Source organism: Cuculus canorus, chromosome 9 (assembly GCF_017976375.1).
Source record: "Cuculus canorus isolate bCucCan1 chromosome 9, bCucCan1.pri, whole genome shotgun sequence".
Classification (NCBI taxonomy): Eukaryota; Metazoa; Chordata; class Aves; order Cuculiformes; family Cuculidae; genus Cuculus; species Cuculus canorus.
This window is the reverse complement of record NC_071409.1, coordinates 24,378,263-24,400,279: the sequence shown is the minus strand read 5'-3', so window position 1 is coordinate 24,400,279 and position 22,017 is coordinate 24,378,263. Positions and strand designations below refer to the sequence as shown.

The 22,017-nt window shown below is 39.6% G+C and overlaps 1 protein-coding gene across 4 annotated transcripts in view; it reads left to right on the top strand.

Moving 5' to 3' along the window:
* Positions 1 to 286: 286 nt before the first annotated feature.
* LEKR1 (leucine, glutamate and lysine rich 1) overlaps positions 287 to 22,017 on the top strand; it is a 57,462-nt gene continuing 35,731 nt past the window's right edge. For 2 of the 4 annotated variants that reach the window (XM_054074974.1, XM_009559736.2), the window contains exons 1-2: positions 287 to 426; positions 11,142 to 11,356. In XM_054074974.1, coding sequence (XP_053930949.1) covers positions 379 to 426; positions 11,142 to 11,356 — 263 coding nt within the window. In that variant the 5' untranslated portion in view covers positions 287 to 378. Of the gene's footprint in view, positions 427 to 10,350; positions 10,441 to 11,141; positions 11,357 to 14,960; positions 15,065 to 22,017 lie in introns of those variants that run through there. The other 2 variants (XM_054074975.1, XM_054074976.1) reach the window with 2 other exon arrangements.

Below are 22,017 nucleotides of genomic sequence, written 5' to 3'. Positions count from 1 at the left end.
GACACGTCCCGACAACGAGGCGCGCCCGGGCCACGTGACACGACTTCGAACACGTGATGCACCGTTGCCGTGGTGACGGAGGACGCCGCGGTAAGAAAATGGCCGCCCCCAGTGCTTTCCCTCAACACGCGTCGCTCCGGGTGCCCCGAGTCCGGCGGCTCCGCGCCCCGTTCCGCCCCGTTTCCCTTCCCTCGCCCCGTTCCCCTGGCCTGTCCTGTTTCCCGAGCAGGCGGTGCGGGCGCGGGGAAGCTCCTCGGCACCGGCCTGTGCCACCCGTGCCCTCCCGTCTGGGCCTGTCCCGGTTGCTGACGGCGGGTTCTGTCCCTGCTTGTGATCCCCGGCAGCGCCCCTGACCCCGCCGCAGAGTTTTCGGAAGCCATGGAGCGGCACAGCTCCATTCATCCGTTGCCCGAGGAGATTCGGAAGGTATGAAACAGTGGAAATGCAAAAACCTGCAACATTTGCAGACCAGATCCTACAGAAACTTAGGAATATTTCATACAATTGTAGAACGGTTTGAGTTGGAAGGGACCTTTAAGACCATCCAGTTCCACCCCCTCACACCACGGGCAGGGACACCTCCCTCTGGATCAGGTTGCTCAAAGCCCGATCCAACCTGGCCTTGAACATCTCCAGGGAGGGGCCAGCTAGGACTTATCTGGACAACCTTTCTCTGTCCTTTAAACCTTTCTCTGGCCTTTGAACACTGGTAGGTTATCTGTCATGTGTTGGTCTTGTTTCTAGATTGGGTACGGTCAAGGTTTTGTCATTATATATGAAATGTAATTATACACTAGTGATATAGGAACACTGCAAAAGAACATACTCATTCTGTAATGGTGTTGTCACTCCTACGTGAGCTTGAAATTTTACCCTGTACAGTGTGTTTTGTTGCTGTAAGTTTGAAATGACCACCGAGCCTAATGTAATTGTTCAAAGGGAGTGACAGGAACGGAACATTCCCCTTCATGTCTTCTGTTTGTGTGTGAGGCTGTTCTTTTGTTTGGGAGACAGATAATTAATAATGTATCAATGCTGGTGTTTATATGGGTTAATTTACCAGAATGCCTTTTATGTATGGTGCTGCACACAAGTGGAAGGTGATTTGCTTTTTGTAACACTATGAAGTTTTTACTTTGGGAATAAAAGGACAGTGCCTGTCTCAAGAGAGAGGATGTAGGCTGGAGCTCTCTTTGTGCCTCTCCTTCATGCTGCTAAAGTAAAGGATGGAGCTTCATGGTGCTTATCAGTGCTTGGAACAGGGACATAATTTTATTCCCTAATTTTTTTTTAGTATGCATCTAATAACAAGTAATGTAGAAGTCTTATGTACTCAGGCTAGCACAGCCTGGAGAAATTCTACTGGGAAAGGTCCAGTTGAGACAATTTCTGAGTCATCAGTGATGATTTCTGAGAATACAAGGATAGGCAAGATAGCCAAAGGAAATGAGAAGAAATATTTGCCCTTCCAAAAGGAAAGGGGAAGACCCTGGGAAATTTACAGACTCATTAGCAGCAGTTTTGGTAGCAGGAGAGATACCAGATATGTTTGTTTATTTAGAAACTAGTTTGCAAGCATTAACAGGATAAGTTGCTTCACAAAAAACAGTTGTACCAGTTCTTGGATGAAGTAGAGCAGGGAATTGTTCTGGATCTAGTATTGCTGAGTATTTCAATTAATGGCTTAACAGCTGTGGTTTGGTGGTACTTCAGGTGCCTGTCTTTCATCTGGGTCAGTTCCTGATCTGTGTGCTACACAAATTCTAGCACAAGGAGGATGCAGGTGTGAGTGCAGGCACAGACGGGGAACAGAAACGAGGTGGCATTATTACATTCAGTAGAAATGTCAGTGTCTGCTGTTTTTCATTGACCAAGGATCTTGGATTCCAGTAAGGAACACACGAATGCCAGTCTGGGAGGGGTTGTGAGCACTCTGGGAACAGCACTAAACTTAAATTCTTAGTAAGAATAAGGCTTATTTAAGGAGTCAGTGCAATGCATCAATACAAAATATGTAACAACTGATTAAGCTTCCTTGTTGCTTGCCAGACCTAACATTGCAGTTTCTATCAGATCGTGGGCAGGATAATATTAACAAGGTGGTGTTACAAAGCAAGCAAGTATTAAATGCAATGGTATAGGAATAGCATGTGAAACTTTGGATTCTATTGTTCCTTGGCTCAGGGTTGTTGAGGTATCAGTTCTGAGCTGTGGGCTTTAAGAGAAATAATGGGACTGATGGAAATGTAGAAAAATGCAAAAATAGTAAAGAGCTTAAATATCCTATTGTTCTGGGAAAAGGTGATTGAACGTGATTGAACTGTAGGTGTAGCAGTAGCTGAGCATGGGAGCAGCTCACCCAGGGGAGCTGTGGAATTCCTCCAGTGGTTCTGTGAGGGACACTTAAGGTGAGCTTTTGCTTTGGAGTGGAGCTCTGTGCAGGCAATCTCTTCAGATCTCTTTCAGTTCTGCAGCAGCCCTTTAACAAAACGATCTCTTTGCAGGAAACGCCTCGGTAGTTCTGGACCCATAAGTGAAGAGGCTTATGTTCCTGTCCTATCCTACCCTGTCACCTCAAAGTGAGATATGTGAGCTCTAAGGCAATGACAGCCCAAGATTTTGGGATCAGTTAAGTGTTGGGGTTTTACATATCCTTTGCGGCCGCTTGTCTCTCTACACAGCTGACTTGCGTTGTAGTTGTAGTACAGTTACAAGATACAGAGCTTGATTAAGAGACATTCTCACAATTTCCTGTCCTTGTATTTTCTACCTTTCATGTACACATGTCCTTATTCCCTTCACGTTCCCTGCTTCTTGGATTATATAGCATCTCTTTTGGAATCTTTATTTGAGATTGCTCTTCACATACGCAGAACTCGTGCCAGCTGTAGATTGCTCTGCCAAACTCAACACATGCTCCCAATGTGCAGCCTGCAGGGCCAAAGGAAGATGTGTGTCTGGAGAGGGTATGTTAAGGATTGTGACTTCAGCTGCGGAATGAAGAATGTTCCCTTGCTAAGTGCTGTTTGGGGTTGGCTCGCTGGAGGCTGGGTGGTAGTGCTGAGAGCACATCGAGTGCCTGTCTCAAGAGAGAGGATGCAGGCTGGAGCTCTCTTTGTGCCTCTCCTTTATGCTGCTAAAGGATGGAGTTTCACGGTGCTTATCAGTGCTTGGAAAAGGGACATTGCTGCCTCCAATATTGCGATGTTCTAGAGGATAGTACAGAGAGGGAAAGGAGGAGGGAGCGTCTGATGCTATCCTGGAATGGACTGTTCTGCAGACTGCTCTGCTGCCAGAGAGGAAGACCTGTTAGAGTAAAGCCATGCTGGAAGTCACGGCAGAAGCAAATATCAATAGACCATTTGCAAACTGGGTTGCCCTCTATGCTTATTAAATTTATTAAATTTTAAAGGAAGTCTTAATCTACAGGAGAAGATATTTCTTGGTATTTTGTTAATGAAATGATAGATGTGAAGGGACTTGCGTTCTTCAGGTTCTGATCAATTTTGCCCTAGAGAATCATGTAAGAATTTTATATGACCTTGCTTCTCTTTGTCTCTCCCTCAGTCCTTCTGCTGCTGTCATACCTCTTGCACACAATAAGCCTTGCAACATGGGTGCTAAATGAAAAAAAAAAAAGAAATCAACCAATAAATGAACATCCACATGTCAGTTGTTAAAGCTTATAGTATTTTTTGGTATTTACAGTTGAATGCTGCTTTGGACTTAATTATTAGTAAAGATCTAAATCATGCTTTGTTTCTAAAAAATTTTAGAAAAGGAATTTAGTTATGACTTTGCCTGTTAGTAGTTTGGTTATCTCGCTGAGCTGCATTTGTCAGTGTTAGAAGTCACTGGAGTCAGTTTTCTCTGCAAGGTTAGGAAGCTGTGCCGCGTGAAGTGGTGGTGATGGCAGATGTGGAGAAGAACTGCTGCTGTTTTGGCAGCAGACACAGGCGAATTGGTAACTTCCCAGGAGGGAAATAACCACATCAGTCAATGGCAAAGTCCAAGCCATCTATGACAGTTCCGGGGCAGGTTCTCTGATTCTTAGCCTTGTTTTAGGGATGCTTGTATGTTCTCGGAGGTGCTGTTTGCAGCTTTGGTGTGCCAGGTAGCAGGTGCTCTACCTAAATGTGTAAGTTGGTTGCTCTGCCCCAGCAGAACCCTACATTTTCTCATAAGTGTACTGTCATAGGACTGTAAAAGGAACTTTGCAGACATCACTGGCTTGTAATGCCTACTTTTTCATGTGTTTACATTTCTTAAGGCTTATGCCATCAAACTCAGTCTGAGAGGCATCGTAGGCCACCACACTGTAAAAAAAGAAGTTAGTGTTTCCTTTATCCCAATGTTATGGATGTGAATTTTGGAGGAGTTCTCTTTGTTGTTTGGGGTTGGTTGGTTTTGTTGTTTTGGGTTTTTTTTCCCCCCTCAAGAAAAGAAAATTATCATATTGCAGCTTGTTAGTTGTCTGTTGCTAGTGGTAGACAAATCTTTTATATGCTTGTGAACTTTAAGTTCTGTTGCATTTCAGCGTTGTTGTCCATTTCATGTAAGTAGATGGCAAAATGCTGTTTTGCACTGAAGACCTTGCTGAATTTGGAAACAAAACAGCAGCCACCTACCTAAGATGGTAAACTGACACCCTGACTCCTCAAAATACCAAACAAAGTTATATTTCATTTCATATTTTATTTGGCAGACAAATAACCTTTGCTTAACATAAATCGTAAAGTTAATTGAGCTACAGATTAGTAGTTCTCTCGCCCTAGAAGCTTAAGAAAGCAAGCAAGAGCCGGAACTTTGAAGCTGTGTGATACATCAGTACAGAACATTCCATGGTATCCAACTGTCCGCAAAATATCATGTGCATTACTAGTAGCAAGTGGTTACTCATTAGATTTGCCACGTGTACTATAGACTGAGCACATTATGGTGTCTTTATGAGCACAATGTGTTATTGTCAGTTTTTCTTGCTGTCTTTGAACCTGGGGTTATTTTTTATAATAGGTTGTTGTATAGTTCCAGTTGTGTTAATTAGCTAAGGAATCTGTCCTGTCCACTGAGAGTAGCTTCATGAAAGTGAACAACATAGCTATGTATTTAGTACTTGAGATATCAATAGGGATTTAGAAGCAGCATCGTTTCCATTTGTGCCTTCCAGATGAGCATGGTAGTATCAACATGCAGAATGGCAGGAGGTCTTATTAGAGTCCTCATGAATACTTCTTAGGATGATGTTTGTGAGTTGCCCCTGTGCCCACTGAGATGTTCAGTCTTTGGTTACAGAATTAACTCTTTGATTTCGTTGGGATGACAGGCTCCAGCTGTGTGAATGTTCTGAGTGACTGTTATATGCTTTGGAAACGTTAGAAAAGATCTGCTATGTTTGGTGTAAGCCCACATGTTAGAGCCGAAAGAGATGAAAAGCTTTCAACAGTCAACTGGTTAGCCGTGGGCCAATGGTTAATGTGGGAAACCCAGTTCCTAGATAGTAACGGCAAACTGCTTTGTTGGTGCTGTGTAGTGTGGTATCAGAGGATTTGTGAAAGCAGATCTGCTGAACTTGGATGATGATCTTCTGTTCCTAAGGTGAGGATCCTGGAGTCACTGGTTGACACCTGGAGCAGCAAAGGAGTTTGATCTCTTGCTCTACTTAGAAGGCTAGGGCTGTATTCACTGTATTCAAGCTTTTCTCATAAGATTAGGGCGGTATTCACTATATTCAGGCTTTTCTGTACCCTTACTGCAGCTGGCATCCAAGAATGCTGCTAGGAATTGGAGGGACTGCGGTATCTCTTGGCTTCCAAGCAGCTGGGTTGCAGCTAGGCTGGGCTTCCTAACCGTTACGACTACAGATGCAAGTCAGTATCATCAGGCACAGATATACTTAACAATGTGCTAAATTATCCTTTGTCTGTGCAGGCATCGTTTTGTTGCGATGCGTTGCGGTTCAGTTTATGAGACCTCTCTGCTCTGTATTGTTCTGGAGAGCTGAAGTCTGCTGTAACGCATCCCGAAAGAGCTTTTGAGTACCAGTAAGGTCTGTACGGCCTGACGGACATGTGTTGGGTATTTGCAGGGCTTGTGGCGGTGTGCGTAGTTACTAGCGGTGCAGCACAGCCTTTTATGATTCATTAGGCTGCTTTACTCACAGGCAGGAAAAAATTAAAGCTACCTGAAATCCGAGCATTGTTTCCTGTCGTGACAAACTAATTATTTCAGGGCATGTTTTGAATGAAACTTTTGAGAGCAGGATGTTCTGTTTTTACTCCAAGCCTATTTCTACAATATTCACATGTAGTCAAAGGAAGTACTATGATGTTTATTTTGCAACTGCTGTTTTATGGAAGTTGAGTAAATAATTATGTATGCAGCGTGGCTTAACATTGCAATCTGTGTTACTTTCTGACCAGATGCTGATTGAAAACTTGACTCACAATGAACTTGGTTTGGTTTTTTTTTTTAAAGAAGTGGAGTTTCTACTGAGACTCCTAAAAATTATTCTTTGAGTAATAGAAAAAAAGATAAATTTCAATCAAATAACTCTTCAGTTTTGCATATACAGCAGAAGACTTCACTCTCTTCCTAGAATATCAACTGTGTGGTTGGGTAATAATTTCTTTTTGTGTGATAGAGATGAGTTAGTTTATCAGGAGAGGGACAAAAACAAAAGTAGTGTGGCAGAGGAAGAGGAAACCAGAAAGAAAGTAGGTAAGGTAGAAAAAAGTAGAGGTAGAATAAAACAATCAATATCTAGAGATAAATAATTTCAGAGCACGTAAACAAATATATTTATATTTCAGAGCACAATAATTTCTAGCTGCAGCATCATTATTTAAAAAAAAATTAGTTTCTTGAGTATTATGTATTGTTCTGCTACAAGTGTAATTTGGACAAAGACTTCTTCTGTTGTGTTATTTGGCCAGCCCTTGCTACCGCAGTTTCAGTCCTGACAGAAAACTGGGGAGGGAGCAGGAACTGTTACTACTGCGCTGTGTGCCTGAGGAGCACTGGGTGAGGCAAGGAGGACGGTGCGTGCTGCAGTTCCCGTAGGCTTTCCCTCCCCTGGACTGTAAAATTAATGTGCAAGGAGTACATCTGTGCTCATGGCTCTGTGTTTTTATTTTGGCAAAGCACAGAAACGTATTCAATGCTTTTTAAAAGCATCTCATTAGCCGAGGACTTAAGTTCTGGCATTGAAGAGTCGTGGCTATTTATTAGCTGCTTGTAACAGACTGTTTGTAGCATAAGTGATCCATATGCTGGATGTTGTAATACCAGCGCACTGCTAAGTGAGAAAGTAGACTATTTTTCTTTTAACAAGAATTTAGATCTTCGTCGTGGTAATTTTTGCTGATGGAATTTGAAGTATCGGAGAAGAATAGCAGCGCACAAGCTGACATTCCCTGTAGTTATTTGGTCAACTTGAAATGATATAAATACTTGTCATTCAAAAGGCTAAAAATGGTCCAAGCCACTGAAGTAATTTTTTTTCTTCTTCTTTTTATTTTTTTCTGATAACTTATGCTTTACAGATGCTTATGGTACTGAGTCAGACAGATGTAATTTGAGTGACTATCTGTCTTGGCTCAGTTCTTTACCTTGGTAGCTAAAGAAATCTATGTAACCATGGAATAATATTAGTTCTTCCAAAACCAAACTCATCTCAGAGCTGAAACTACTCCCACAGATGCTGTAGTGGAACAGCTGCTGGAATATCACAGCTAGAAATGCTGCCTGGTGATACAGTTTGTTCTGGACATAGCTCTTTTCCTTTCTTTATAGCATCTGCTGTAATGTCTATTGGAACATTAGCTCAAAATACCTTCCTAGTTCAAGCACTTTGTCCTTGGTGAGCTTGGTGATTGTGCACACAGTACTGCCGTGCTAACTTAAATAGCAGGTTTTTTTTAGTATCCCTCTGTCACTTCATCGAGTCCTGTTTGCCCTGAGTTTTCCTGTCCAGGCTGACCAAAGCCACAATACTAACAGTACCTTCTGTTTGGTTTGCGTTTTATTCCTCATTCGATTTTTCTGTTCACTACTGAAGATATACACCGTTCCTTTGAAGGTAGAGCTCTGATAGTTTCCTTTTCTGTTCTTTTCAAACCCTGCTTTTTCCCTGCTTTGCATTTGAGAAGATGAAAATAGCTTTTTGATCAATGGGATCTGATTATTGTGTTTGTAGTACACATTCTTAGTGACTGCTCAGCGATTATATTATTCCAGAAAAGGTAGCTTTGTAAGCGTGACAACTGATGAAAACTTGTTTCCTGCAGACTTTTGTATAATGGTTCATCAACTTTGGTGTCTAAGATACAAGATCTAATAGAATCCTTTTTCCTCGACAGACCGTTTCTAAGGTGTTCTCCTGTATGGCTTATCTGATATTTGGTAAGGACTGCTCTCGCGCTCCAGTTTTCTTCAGCAGGGAATTTGTGAAGTCTTTATTGCCTGCCTGGTTGTCTAAAACTTTTGGACGCTTCAATATTTCTGCCCTCAGTGTCAGATTTGGTTGTAAATGACCAAACATTCTAGTTCACAAATATTGAAGGGTGTCAACAGAGTAATGCACACGTAGATGAAGTAATGTTATTTCTCTTGGAAACCGTGCAAAACCCTAAAACATTTTGTTTGTAAGTAGTCTTCAAAGCTATAAATACCTTTCTGGCTCTGACCTTTAAATTGGCGTGGCCTAAGGATAGCTTTCTCATTATTTTGGCTGAATGAAATCGGCGTCTGTAGCTTGACGGTGTTTCTCTGTGTGAAGCTTCAGTAGCTTCTGAGAAATGTTCAACCAGCTCAGGAATTTCAGGACATATATTAAGTCCCAATGAGGAGGACTCGGGTTGTGATGTTGGAAAAGTAAAGGAGGGTGGATTAGGGGGAGAGAACATCCTCCCTGTGATTTGACCACTGTGGAATCTTGGATTTAGGATGAGAATTGGGATTAGTATACCCCTTGCTCTGCCCAGTTCAGGTCTTGCTCTTTGGAGCTATTTGCTTTCAAGTGGATCCTATTAATTTTTTAGGTGTATTGAGTGTACGTTTGCTGGATTTAATTAGTTTGCCTGCTTATTGGTGTTAATCTGCCGCAGCATGGAATTAGTTTGGGGCTAGCATGACTGTTCAGTATCACTCAACCCATGCCAAAGTCATTACTGGTATTAAGAAGCTGCTACTTATACTGCAGATAGACATTTTAGAACTAGTTTGTGTTGATATACACTATATTGCAGTGATTACAGGATAATTGCGCGTACACAGGAGCAAGGTTCTGATTAAAAGACAGAACTAACTTTCCTTATTGCTGTAATATAAAGCCATTGGGCTTTCTTGTGATTTTTGACTATTTAGCAAATACTTTAAAAATCCAACCTAATCTTAAGTCCTTTCAAGTTTTTCCATCACTTGAGGGATGAATGTGAAGAAGAACGGGTCCAATTTCCCGCTAAGTCCGGATGGATAATATTTATTGTTCTATGACTGTATTTATTTTTAAGTGTATAAACAAAATTGGCTTTGACAACCAGAAAATTTTGGTACTTACATAAAACACTTTCAGTTCAGGACCCCAATTGTTTTGTTTTGTTTTTAATCCTAGCACCCAGTGAAATTTCTGTGACTGTTTACTTGAAAGGCAGTGCTGCAAGAGAGCACAATGTTCTTTTGGGGATAAGATCCCCCCCTCCTGTGCTCCTTACAACAGCTCGTTTTGTCCTTTGTCAATATAGTAATTTTAGTGCTTTGGAACTTTATAGTACGTTATCATGAATAACAGTTTCATATTTCCAAGCACAGTTTGCATTTGCCAGGAAAAATAAACTTAAATTTTCAGCGTATTTGGAGCAGCTCTAGCTAGGGGTATTTTAAACTAGGGGAAAATTAAGAAATTGGAAAATAAAAATAAAGCTTGGCCTGGTAATTCCAGGGCACTCCGAAATAGCATTTTTATCAAACTGTATTTAAAGTGCTAAAGATTATTGAATCATGGGATAACAAGTCTAGTTTCCTTTTTTTGACAGCTGTTTTCTTTCATCTAAATATGATTACTTTCAGTTTATCCCATTGTCTCAAAATGTCTTTTTCTTTTTTCTTTTCCTGTAACACAAGGGATTCTTACATTCTTTGATTGACATTGTTTGCAGCTTTGCAGCTTTCTGATTTGCACGAGTCTTTGTAAAGTTTGCTAATTGCAAGAAAGGTTAAAGAGTATTTTAAGCTTTCAATACACAAACACACAGCAGCTCTCCCAGCTGCCGCCCATGTTCCATCTTTCATGTCTCCAATGCCTTTTTGGGTTGGTTTGGCTGATTTATTTACTTGATATCCATTTCTTGTGCAGGTTCAGTTCTGCATCGCTTGTAAACTGAGCAGTCTTTTTCTGGACATGAAAATGATTAAAATACACAGGAATAACTGATGTACTGAGTAGTAAGTACAGATCAAAGTCAGACCGCATTTCCTTGCTTACTGCAAAGCTTAATAATTTGATCACTTAGCAAAGTATGTTTCTCAATTTAAGAAATGGTCTTTCAATTAGATGTGCATTACGTACTCTGTATTTTTTGATCAGTGATGAATACTTCATGCCTATGGGTTACATTTTCCACACTGCTCAAGTGCCACGGACGCTACATCATTATAATTAGTCCCTTACTCATTTGAATTATTTTTTGCTGGATTACATCACTTTTTTCACTCTCCACTTTTCATCTTGCCTGCTTTATTGGATATGAGCTGTCAAAAAACCCACGGTAAATAACATTTTTCTAGCTCAGGCAATCACAAGTTCATTAAGAAGATAACTTTGTAAACCACAGCATTTTATTTTAAATTAATAGATCAAACATAATTCAGAGGTACTCCAGTTTACAGTTCCAGTGGGAGTTCCCACATAATGGTTGATGTATCTGGTGAAGTTTCCAGTAAGCAAAAGTACTGCTATAACTTGATTTAATTTTATGTAGAATTTTGTCTTTATTATTTGTTAAAGAAATAACATCATCTGATCATAAATGCTCTGGAGCAATAAATGTTTAAAAAAATGATTTATTATTTAGTGTCATTCAGTTTTTTTGTTCAACTTGTTTCTTGCCAACAATCTTAAAATTTTATCTTTTTTTTTTTTCTAGATGTCCCGGGATGAGACAGTGTGTAAATACTGTGGAGTCAGCTATTTGATACTACATGAGTTTAAGATGATGGAAGACAAAGTAAAAGCAATGGAAAGGGAGTTTAAGTTTTATGAAGGAAGTCTAGAACGAGAAAAAGGACTTCAAGCAGAGTTGCAGTCTCTTTGCCAAGACCTTGAACACTATCGAGCCGACAGTGAATCAAAAACAGAAAGGTCAGAGCATATTACCTAATCTGATGTTATTCTCGTGTGTGTGTGTATTAGGTAATTTCATTCCAGAGAAGTTTAAAATACAAACAAGATTTGGCTTTCTTTTATCAGATGTAACATATCTGCTATAATACTTAAAATAAATCATATTTCATAGCGTTGTTTGGAAGCAAGTTTTGAATTCCTTAATAGTTTAGAAACAGTCAATATATTTAAAATGAAGGCCTGAAGGCATTTCTCCCGCGCATACTCCCAAAGGGAAATAACCAAATATCTCATCTTATCGTTTTGTAATAACAATATTTGTAGTATTTTAAATGAAATTTCACAGTATGGGGAGTTTCACAGTTCTGATATTTTTACTTATTGTGTCATAGTAACATGGTAAAAAAATTATCCGCGTTCTTACCCTGAGGAGCTTACAGTTCACTCTCTGAAAGAATGATACAGGATACTAAAGCAATTACAAAAATCTCGGGTACTGCTCGTGATGCTGTTCCTCAGAAACGGGAGTTTGCAAATGCTTACTGGAAGGTATGTGAAGGTCCCAATTAAAGGGGGAGTTTTCTACTCCCTCAAACTCCAGTATTGAAATACATGTATGGCTCTGAGGGCACAATTATTGAAACCTCTTAAGTGTGTTCCCTTTCAGTTAATACTTCAAAGCTTTTGGTGTGGTGTTCTTCTTTATCACATTGTCATAACTTTAAACTTGGAACAGGAAATCTTACTTACAAAATATTTGTCCTTTTGGTTAGCAGACAGCACATCTTTGGTTCCTAAAGCTTCAGGTTGGTACACCAGGTATAAAAGTTATTTTAGGGGTAAACATGAGAAAACAAAGCATAAAAGGAGAGTTTCAAATACTTTTTTTTCTCCGTCCCCCTCTGTCCTTCCTTCATTCATAATTTCTAGTATTTTTCCTATTCTTTGGGTTTGCAGTAAAGGTTGCAAAGGCATTTGTATTCAAACTGGCTTTAAGATACACGGTGGTTTTGTGTGCTGTGTGTGGCATTACTAAGGCAGGGCAGGCAGCAGCGGTGGCTCCGGAACCGGGAGTCTACCGCTGTTAGATATTGTGCCGCCACAATTAGACTACCATCAGGTTCTCAGCCGTGTTAGCTTTGATTTGTCCAGGTTATTTATAATGTATAAAGATCTTCGACCGAGAAGGAAATTGTTGCAGTCAATGTGAGCATTTTAGGACCTAGTTAGCGTTATGGGTGTGTTTTTCAGTTTTATTGATTGCCGTGGGATTTCGGGACTGATAATTCTGTTTCCTAATTAACCTTCTGTTGCTTTTATGCTGTTTTATAGCACAAATTTTATAACAAATTGTATCTTTTCTACATCGTTCTGTGAAAAAACATACAAGTTTTCTTTCAGTTGTCTTCTAGACCTGACGCTCTGAACAACTGCCCTTCCTTTGTTTTACTCTTGTCTTCTATGGATTTAACGTGGGGACTCTGTGATGGTTTTGTGTATCCTAGTTTTCCGTCTTCGTAATTTGGGATGTATTGTTACATTCCACTGATTGTTTTACAGTAGGACTATAAATATTAATACTTATAGTTGGCTAATAAAAGTTACTTTATAAAAATGCAGTTGCTAAAGTTGACTGCTGATGGAATAATGTGGTATCAACAAGGGCATCAGAAACCATGGTAATTTCTTGCTCACCTCTACCAAACTGTTTGTCAGCAGCTTTTTGCAAGAATGAGATTATAAATTTAATTATCAGTTCAGTCATTTTGAGTGTAAAGATCCCTAATAGGGGTATTTCTTGCATGACCAGCTCATATCTAGTAGCAAGTGATCTACAACTGATAACTTGGGACATTCTGAGTATTAAGGTGCTCTCGAGAGATTGAACTGCAGTGCTTTGGAAACACTACGGAAGAAACAACTACGGCTTTGTCTGCAGGTGAAGCACTCAAATCCATTTCCTTTTTTTTTTTTTTTTTTATCCCCCACAAATCACTCAAATACCATTAAGAATTTAATGTTACTGTTAAAGGATTTAGCTGGGCTTGTGTGTGGTAATATTACTAATAAAAGATTCATTTTAAAACACGAGGTCACACAAAGTTGAACCAAATGCATCTCTCTTATAGACCACTCTACTTGTTGTTTCTTGCCATGTTTTTTCATTTGACCTGAACACCCCCACCCACCAATATGCAATGCTTTCTTTGACTTAACATCATATTTTTGGAGACTGCATTTGCTCCCTTTTCCTTTAACAGCTCTGGGTGACACTTATGATGATAGTATTCAGTGCATTAGTAGATGCATTGACAGCACATTCTTCTTGTTGAGGATCATTTGCCAGAGGTAAACTTGAAATTTTCATTTAGCTGACTTTTTGTAGCAGAGTTGGAACAGTTAATAAAAATTTTATCTTTGCATTTTTTTCCCCTATGGCTCAACTTGATTTAAAACCTGCTGAAATCAAATGGAATACTTGCAGTAGGCTTTCTTTCAGGCCGTAAATCAGTGACTGTGCCTTGTTAAGTAACCTGTCTAAATATTCCTTATCTCCTCTTTACTATCCTGGGTCTCTTGTTACCTTGTGTTGCTGGCATAAACAATAATAACTATTCAACATACTATCTTCTCATTCTTGCAAGGTTGACAAATCATTCCTCCCAAACTGAAATTTTTTATCAGAAGCCAAACACATTTGTGTGTTTTGCCCATCTCCGGTAAGCCAAGAGATTTAATCTTCTTTTGATGCTTTCACACTGTTTTTGGTTTTATATGCCTTTTAGGTTAAACTATTGCTGTTGTTTGTACCTGTGGTTAACCCCGAAAGCTGCCTGGGAACCTGAGCTTTTGTGGAAATTAGTAACCTACCCTTTGGCATTTTGTCATACGAAGGGGAAGTGACCATCGTGCAGTTAACTGTGTTGATTGGATTTAGCTGTTCAAGCCTCATCCTTACTCCGTGTTAGAATTGCTTTAATTCCAGAATACTTGCACGAGAGGTGCTCCTCAAGGGCTGTGGCTGGCTTGAAATAGCAACGGCAGTCGGTTTGTGCACCGGCAGAGATAAGCCGTGCAGATGGTACTGCGCTGGGCTCTGTGCTGCTGCCTCTCCTACAGGATACTGGCTACAAGAGCAATGATTCATGCTTAATTATGCTGAAACACCGGTGTGTCATTTGAATCGCCACTTTTGCTCTGGAACATATTTAAACACATTAGTAATAGGCATTTCGTTGAGGACTTCTCTGATTCGTTGGAGATCCGAGCGTGATTGGATTTAGTCGTGTCTCTGTAGGACCCTCACAAATTCCTGCTGTTCCTACAGCTGAGTTTATTAAGATGTTTTCTCTGGCAGTGTCTTTTGACATTTGTGACACTGCGTGATGGGTATTTGTAATGTGAGTTTTGATAATTCTCACAATATACAATACAAGGAATGTAAGACATTAAAATACTAAAGATGCTTTTTAAAGTTACGGTAGTGCTGGATATCATGAGTGTGACAAAGAGCAAAATACTTGTATTATGTTTAGACTTGTGAAGAGATGTATAGATATCACTTAACGAGTCCTATGTTAAAGATCTCTTGCAGAATAGATTCCTGAAAACTGTTTTACAAATCTAGCAGGAGGAGTTACTTGTTGGTTACTACCATAAGACTTTGCTCCTGAGTCAGGCATGAAGGTGCTGGAAACTTTATCCATAACTAGTAAAATCTTACAGGTAATGCACTGTTTCCGCAAGTTAAAATATTAGGTTTATTTTTCCACATTTGTGCTTTGTTTTGTGTGTTTTCTTCAGATTGTTCCTACCACAATGGCAAAACTTAATACTATGGAAAATGCTTTGTTGTTGGATTTGCCTAAAAAAATTCTTCCTTTTTGCAACATGGTTGTGTAGGAGGGCAACAGCAACTGCCTGGCTTGGTGAAGTCTAAACTTGCAGTAAACACTGAAGTGACTGGGCAGTGATCACAGCCCCCTGCTCTGCCCTTAGCTACCAGCCTACGCAGCAGCTTGGTAGAAACGATTTGTGGTTTCTTGTCCTAGGAGACTGAAAATAGTGGAAATGGGGAGTGCTACGTGCTGTAAGAACTATGTCACCACTTAAAAAAAAAAAAGTGACCTTTTGCCTTGTGTTCTTTCCCTTCAAAACCTATTTTTAATGTGTCTGTTAAATATTCGGGTATAAAGTGGAGTTGAGTTGATATAAAACAATTACTGAGAGCTAAAGCTGGATGAGATAAACAGAGGTAAAGAATTAACTTGGCCTTTTTCTGCATGTGGTTTAGGGCATACAGCCGGTTTTTCTTATTCTATACCATCAGATGTAGGTAACCTGGGATATTTTGACTGTTTTGGAAAGCATGACTAATGAACAAAGCTTTTATAACAACTGCAGAAGTATAGTGTATTTTCAGAATGTTTATCATCTAACGGATAAGAAGAAATCAGTTGATAAAGTAGGAAACGAAGGTTCTTCACCTCACTGCAGATGTTCTTTGTGAATCTCAGGTGTGTACTCCTTCAACACCTGCTTGGAAGGGACAAATAAATATAACAAGCTGTGAAGAGGTATCAGCTGTGCATGAGATTCAATGAGTCCCTGGGTTTTGCACTCGTCATTTCCTAGCAAAAGGAAATAATGCAGTGGGTTTTCACTGTAGGAAGAATATAGAGCATATAATAAACACTGGGGCTTCTCTGTCTCTTTATGCATTTAATTCTACTTTTAGGTTGCTCAGGTTGCAGTGTTTAGAAGTGCACAAGAGCTGTTTTTTACTTCGAAGTCCCATGCGTGAGAGGATATGAAGTTCACTAAGAAATAGTGCCTTCAACTTTTTTATTGACCTTGATTTGTAAATAACTTAACAGCATGTACTTCTCTAATGAGCTACATGATAATTTTAGGCTGTGCTTTTTAACTAGGAAAAAGCAGAATTTTGTGTAACGCCCAAGTGTTTTAATATGTTCTTTTTACTAGTTGCAAACTGATCTGTACATTTTGCCCTGATGGTGTCGTCATGATGACTTGGGTACGGCTCAGGCTTGTGCAGAGAGCCAACAAAAGGCCCAACAAGCTTTGGAGGATCCAGGTCCTGTGTTCACAGCACTGAACTTCACTTTTATCCCTAAAAAAACCCCACGGAGAAATCTTCTGGTCTTGGGAAACCATGCAGTGCTTTGGGGAAATAATCTCTTGCTGTTAGATTCATACATAAAGCACGTTGAAGCCAGTGCCTTCCCAACAGGGTACATGCTTTTTGTTACTGATGGATGTTGCCTCAATTCCACTCTTATGTCGAAATTGTGATTGTTCTAATTTTGACACGTTTTTTTTTCAATTAAAATGATTAAGTGCCAAGATTGATCATTAATAAGCAAGACAAATTTGTTCACTGAGATAGTTCAGAACAGTGATTCATGATGTGCAAAACTGCAGTAATCTTCAGCCTTGTCCCAAGTTCCTGATAAAATGAACTTTCTTCTGGCGAAACAAAATTCATTATCTGGCAGAAACTGAAGCAGCAGTTAGTGGAAAATGCAAAAGGCAATATGAAATTTGCATTTTTCCTTCTAGGCACACTTTTTGTGTATTTTTCATTAAAATATGTTCATACGTAATAGGGAAAATCAAAATTTAAAGTTACATTTTTAAAATTATCACATTTTTCAGCGTCTGAGAAAGGTGCCACATAATTAAAAACATGTCCTTGAGAGGTGTTCACTGACAAGAAGGTTCCAGCAAAGGTTCTGCATAAGTCTGTGCAACTCTATGAATGGCGAACTTCTCTCAAGAAAGCAAACATAGCTCTTCTCCCTCAGGTTTTTGCGTTAGGTGTGTATTTTCAATTTTTTTCTGTGTTTGTACACCGCAGTTCTTGAGGTTTTCCAATTTCAGTGCTCCCAACCATCTGCAAGTGCAGGGAAAGGTTCCTCTGTTACGGTTCCTCTGTTACACCCCCGTGTGCTTCCAACACCAAGTTGTGTGTTTATTTGTTCACACTATAAGCTCACTTAGAACTTTTACTTGGGTGTAGTGACTTGCTGTCCATTTCATTACTCCTGGTTAAGAACAAGAAAGCAAGAATGACCCATCAAGAAGTTTTTAAAATAATTTTTTGTTTCTCTTTGCCTCCAATTTATAATTTCATGTAAGATTTGTAAGCTGGATCAGTAGCTGTAAAATGATTCTGGGTGTAACTGCAAAAGCTTTACAGAGTTTCTTTCAGTGCATTCTCCGACGTAGTGTCTTGCTGAAATCCAAAGGGGTTCTGCTTTATTATCTGTTGATGTGAAATCTGAAAGCTTTGTGGTTGTTTACTGAAGAGGGCGAATATATTGTGCGCGTGTGCATATGCGTAGAGGTCGAGATGTTGTGTTCTCTATAGCAGTGAAACTTGGACGGGACCAGAGGGTGGACTCGGACTAATCCTCGAATACTGAGGCACCTGTTTTCTCTTCTGTAAACTGTAATTACTCTCCATGAACTTGGTAGCTGGATTGGTAGCTCTGGGAAATTTAGTCTTGGGTTTCTTCAAAGGTAAATTTTGAATTGCTTGTGTTAAGGCAGTCGTCTTTCTTGTCATTATTTTTTCACACCCGTTTCAGAGGTTTGTTCTTACTGGAGCAAAACTCATCCGGGCTGTCTTCATAATACTTCTTACTTCTGCTGAGATAATAAAGATAGGTAACAATTAATGCAAGATTTCAAATGACTGTCAGCTTACATGAGGCTTGATAAAGACTTGCACAAAGAGCCTCATGGCTGCTTGTCAGAGATAATTTTTGTTTGCTGTCAAATGGAGCTGTATGCTAACTTGCAAACAAGAGGAGAATGAGTCTGTAGTGGCACATGAAAACTGTTAAATAGTCGTGTCTTAACTTGAATAGTCTATGCTGAGCAGAATATAAAAAGGGCAATTATGAAGAAGTTTGTGGATAATATTATGTGCATATTTCAAGCTGCACTTTTTATATATATATATTCCAAGCCAGATTTATGAATGAATACTCAGTTTCTTCAGAGATGCACACTGACTTGTCTGTTGGAAGGAAAGCAGCATGCTGAAATGACAATAAGTAACTCTTAGCTCTGAGCAGGTCCTAGAGTTTCTTGGAGCTGAAAATACTGTAGTGAAACTTTTTCATTGACGGTACGTTCCTGCCTCCTCTGTGCATACTGTCCCTGCTGACTCCAGGCAACTAGGGATGCAATTGCTCATTCAGCCTTGAATGGGTCCCACCAGGACTCGTAAAGGGGCTGTGCACCACGTAGGCTGCAAAGGTTGTTTATTCTGATCTCAACTTCCGTGAAAGGCAGCGTCTTAAATTCGAGCAACCATGGTAATTGCTCTTGTCATTACTTTTAGGACAATGAGTTTATTTGTTTGCTGGCAAGAATCCCTTGCAACTGCTGCTTTATTTTCTCATGCTATTCTTCTCGTTGTCAGCACTAGTAGTTAACATGTTATAATTCAACTCCCACTTTGGGCAGGCTTCCTCCTGTGTTCACTAAGAAAGTATGCTGGCTGCGAAGATAAGATGTTAGTTTTCACAGTTCATGTGAACTATAGGACAGGACGAGATCGGTATGTTCTCACGATTCTCTCCTAGTGCCAGCATTTAATGATCCACTGAACTTTGTGCTAAATATCACCAAAATAACATTTGTTTTTCTTCCTTCTTACGATGATGATAGTAGAGAGAGTGCAACTGCCTTTGCCTTCTTCCCCTATTCTTTTGTGTGTGAATGATCAGAACATATTGATAGTGTCTGTTTGCATTCTGAGGCATAACATCGTTATATCAGATCTCTGGAAAGGAAAGAGAGAGAAAATGTATCTGTACTTATTTGCAAGTTTCTTCTTTAAACTGAAAGGTCTTCAAATACTGCCCATTTTCGACTGAGTAGGAATAGAAAATGAGTATCCAGTTCTCCATGGGTCCTGAAGTTTCGATTTCCTATTTGATTTGTTTAATTGTTAATCACTGCCTTTCTTTGCTCAAGGTGTAGTTATAGTTAGCAGAATATATCATCTGCAAAAGCGGATTTGAATTTATGTGAGTGTTGAGTGGATGGCCATTTCCTCATTAGTCAGTGACACCCATCTGATTCCACTCCCAAATGCAATCAAATGGATTTCATTCTCTGCCCTCCACCCTCAAGAAATTTAGAGGTAGTCATGGGTATAATGTCAGAATTATTTTCTTTTTTTTTTTTTTTGTAATTTCATTTTCTTTTTCTCCCCAGTGATCATAGTTGAGCCCAAACAACTTGCTTTTCAACTACTGGATGTTCAGGTTTGATTTTGGCAGAGCTCTACAGATCCAAGTTTCTTTATCAGGACTAATATTTTTTTAAGTTTGCATTTTGGTTCAGATGTATTATAGATGTCTATCAGATAATAGTAAATAATACACATTATGACTTGTTTTTTATATAATTTTTTTACTGAAAATAATTATCCTTTTTTTTTTAAGTTGAAGCAAAGGCTGATGTAATGCCTCTTTTGATTCTGCAAAATAATTGTCAATTCAAATATTATTTATTTACCCGCGACAGCAAGTCAGGAGTAGACAAATAGATCATTTACTCTGCTTGCAGTAGGTTAACAGTAAGTGTTGAAAGCTTAGAAAGGGATCACTTTTTAGCAGTTGCGTATCATTGCAGTTGTACTTTCAGTAATAGAAGAATGTATTGGAATGGTGACCCAGAGCCAGCAGAAAAGTGCTGTAAGCTGGTAGTGGTGTGGTATTCCTTCTGCAGAAGCAACACAGGAAGGGAATGTGTTTCAACTGTCTGTTATTCCCCATAAGGTTCCATTCATTTCATTACAGTTGTGGGAATAAGTCCTGAGTTATTGAAAAAGCAGCGTTTGGTACGTCTTTAGTTACACTATGGTCGCTGTGCTTGAAAAATAAACAGGCCAGAACAGCTGCTATAATGAAAAAAGTTCAAAAGGTAAATTTTAGAGGCAAAGGAAGACTTGCAGGTGAGCGGTCTGCAATTTCAGTGTTTGCTTTGAGGCCAGCCCAGAGGTGGGTCGTACCCAAAGCAGTCAGGAGAACCATACGTGCAACTGGGCACGGCTGGGCACCAACTTTTTTCCCCACTTTATACTTACTGCATACCTTGAGTTGAATATTCTCATACATAACCATGAACACGTATCATCTGATAGTGATCACTCTTCCCTAACACAGATATTCTACTTTTGCAATGTCATAATCTCATTTAAATAAGCGTAACTAAAGCACAGATGCGACAAATGTTAATTTGTGTTTTTAATAGGAAGGAGGGTACTCAATGTTTTTACAAGTCCTGATAACAGTAAGCTTTTCTTTCCCAATCCCCTATTTGGGATCTCTTTTGGTGTCAGATTTGAAGTAAAATGCTGAAAGTTGTCACCTGCACTGTGATTTAAAAATCCATTACATGCGGTAGTGAAGAAACACCCTGGAAGCCAAGGAGGAGGAAGCATAAAAACACTTTTCAATCTGTTCAAAGCAAATATTTCAAGAGGGTGTTGTGACAATTCCTTCTTCCATTCTCTGCTGCAAGATGACTACTTGCAGGTGGTCCTGAGGGGTGTTAGGAGAAGGAGAAGAACCTGAGGAGAGCTGAGGCTGTCATGCCTGACACATGGCCAGGATCTGTCAAGTACAGCCACCAAATCACATCCTTCCCACCCTGTCTTGTGGTCAACAGCTTTCTGGACCCAGAAGTCTTTTGGGTGGATTTTTTTTTTTTTCCTGAAAGGAAAGGGGGAAGTACAGAAAATAAATGCATGTTTTCTCTGGCATCTTGTGAGTCAAGGTGCAAACGTGGACACCGTGATCTCCTCCAGAAATTCTTGCACTGTCCTTAAATCTTCCTTAAGATAAATGTAGGAAAATAATCTTACTAACTTGACATTTTTCATCATTTTGATGCTAATGTCACTGCCTGAGTACATAGAAGTAACATCTGGTGGAAACATTTTTTGTGCAGAAGGTTCCCTTTAGCTCTTTAAAATGCCATTTTCAAGCAACAGAGACCTAAATTCCAGTTGGTGTAAAAATAATGGACAAGAATATATTTTACATGGGTTTGTTTTTTTTTTTTATTTGCTAAGCATCATTAATTCAGCAGTGCAGAAGTACAATTCCCTGAATGTGAGCGTGAAACTCGGGGCAAAGGGAAACAGGAGTGATAATTGGGATTCATCTTCTGCAAATGTCTGAAATTGGGAAATAATTAAATAGTCTGAATGGGAAAAAATATGGTAACAGTAATCAAATATTTAGTATTTGATGTTGATTGACTTTAGAGAATTTCCCCTTCAGAGCAGATGAGCTCTCTGTTACCCATCCCAGCACGTCCTTGCGATTGTGTGTAGAACCTCTGCAGCTCATCATGGTACCTTGCATCGCTCTGCTGGGACAGGATTGCCTTCTAGGTATTGTAGCCTCTTAGCTGGGTACCTAAGTTGAACTTTAAACTGAGATTTTCATTATGTAATATGCTATTTGGAGGGTGAATGAGTTCTGTGTTGCATCTGTGAAGGAACACTGGATTCTAAAGGTATTTATATAGTGTTGCATAAGAGCTGATGTTGGACGTATACATTTCCACATTAGTTTGCAAATGCATTATTATATTGAAAGAGTGGCACAAACGGCTTGTAAAAGTGG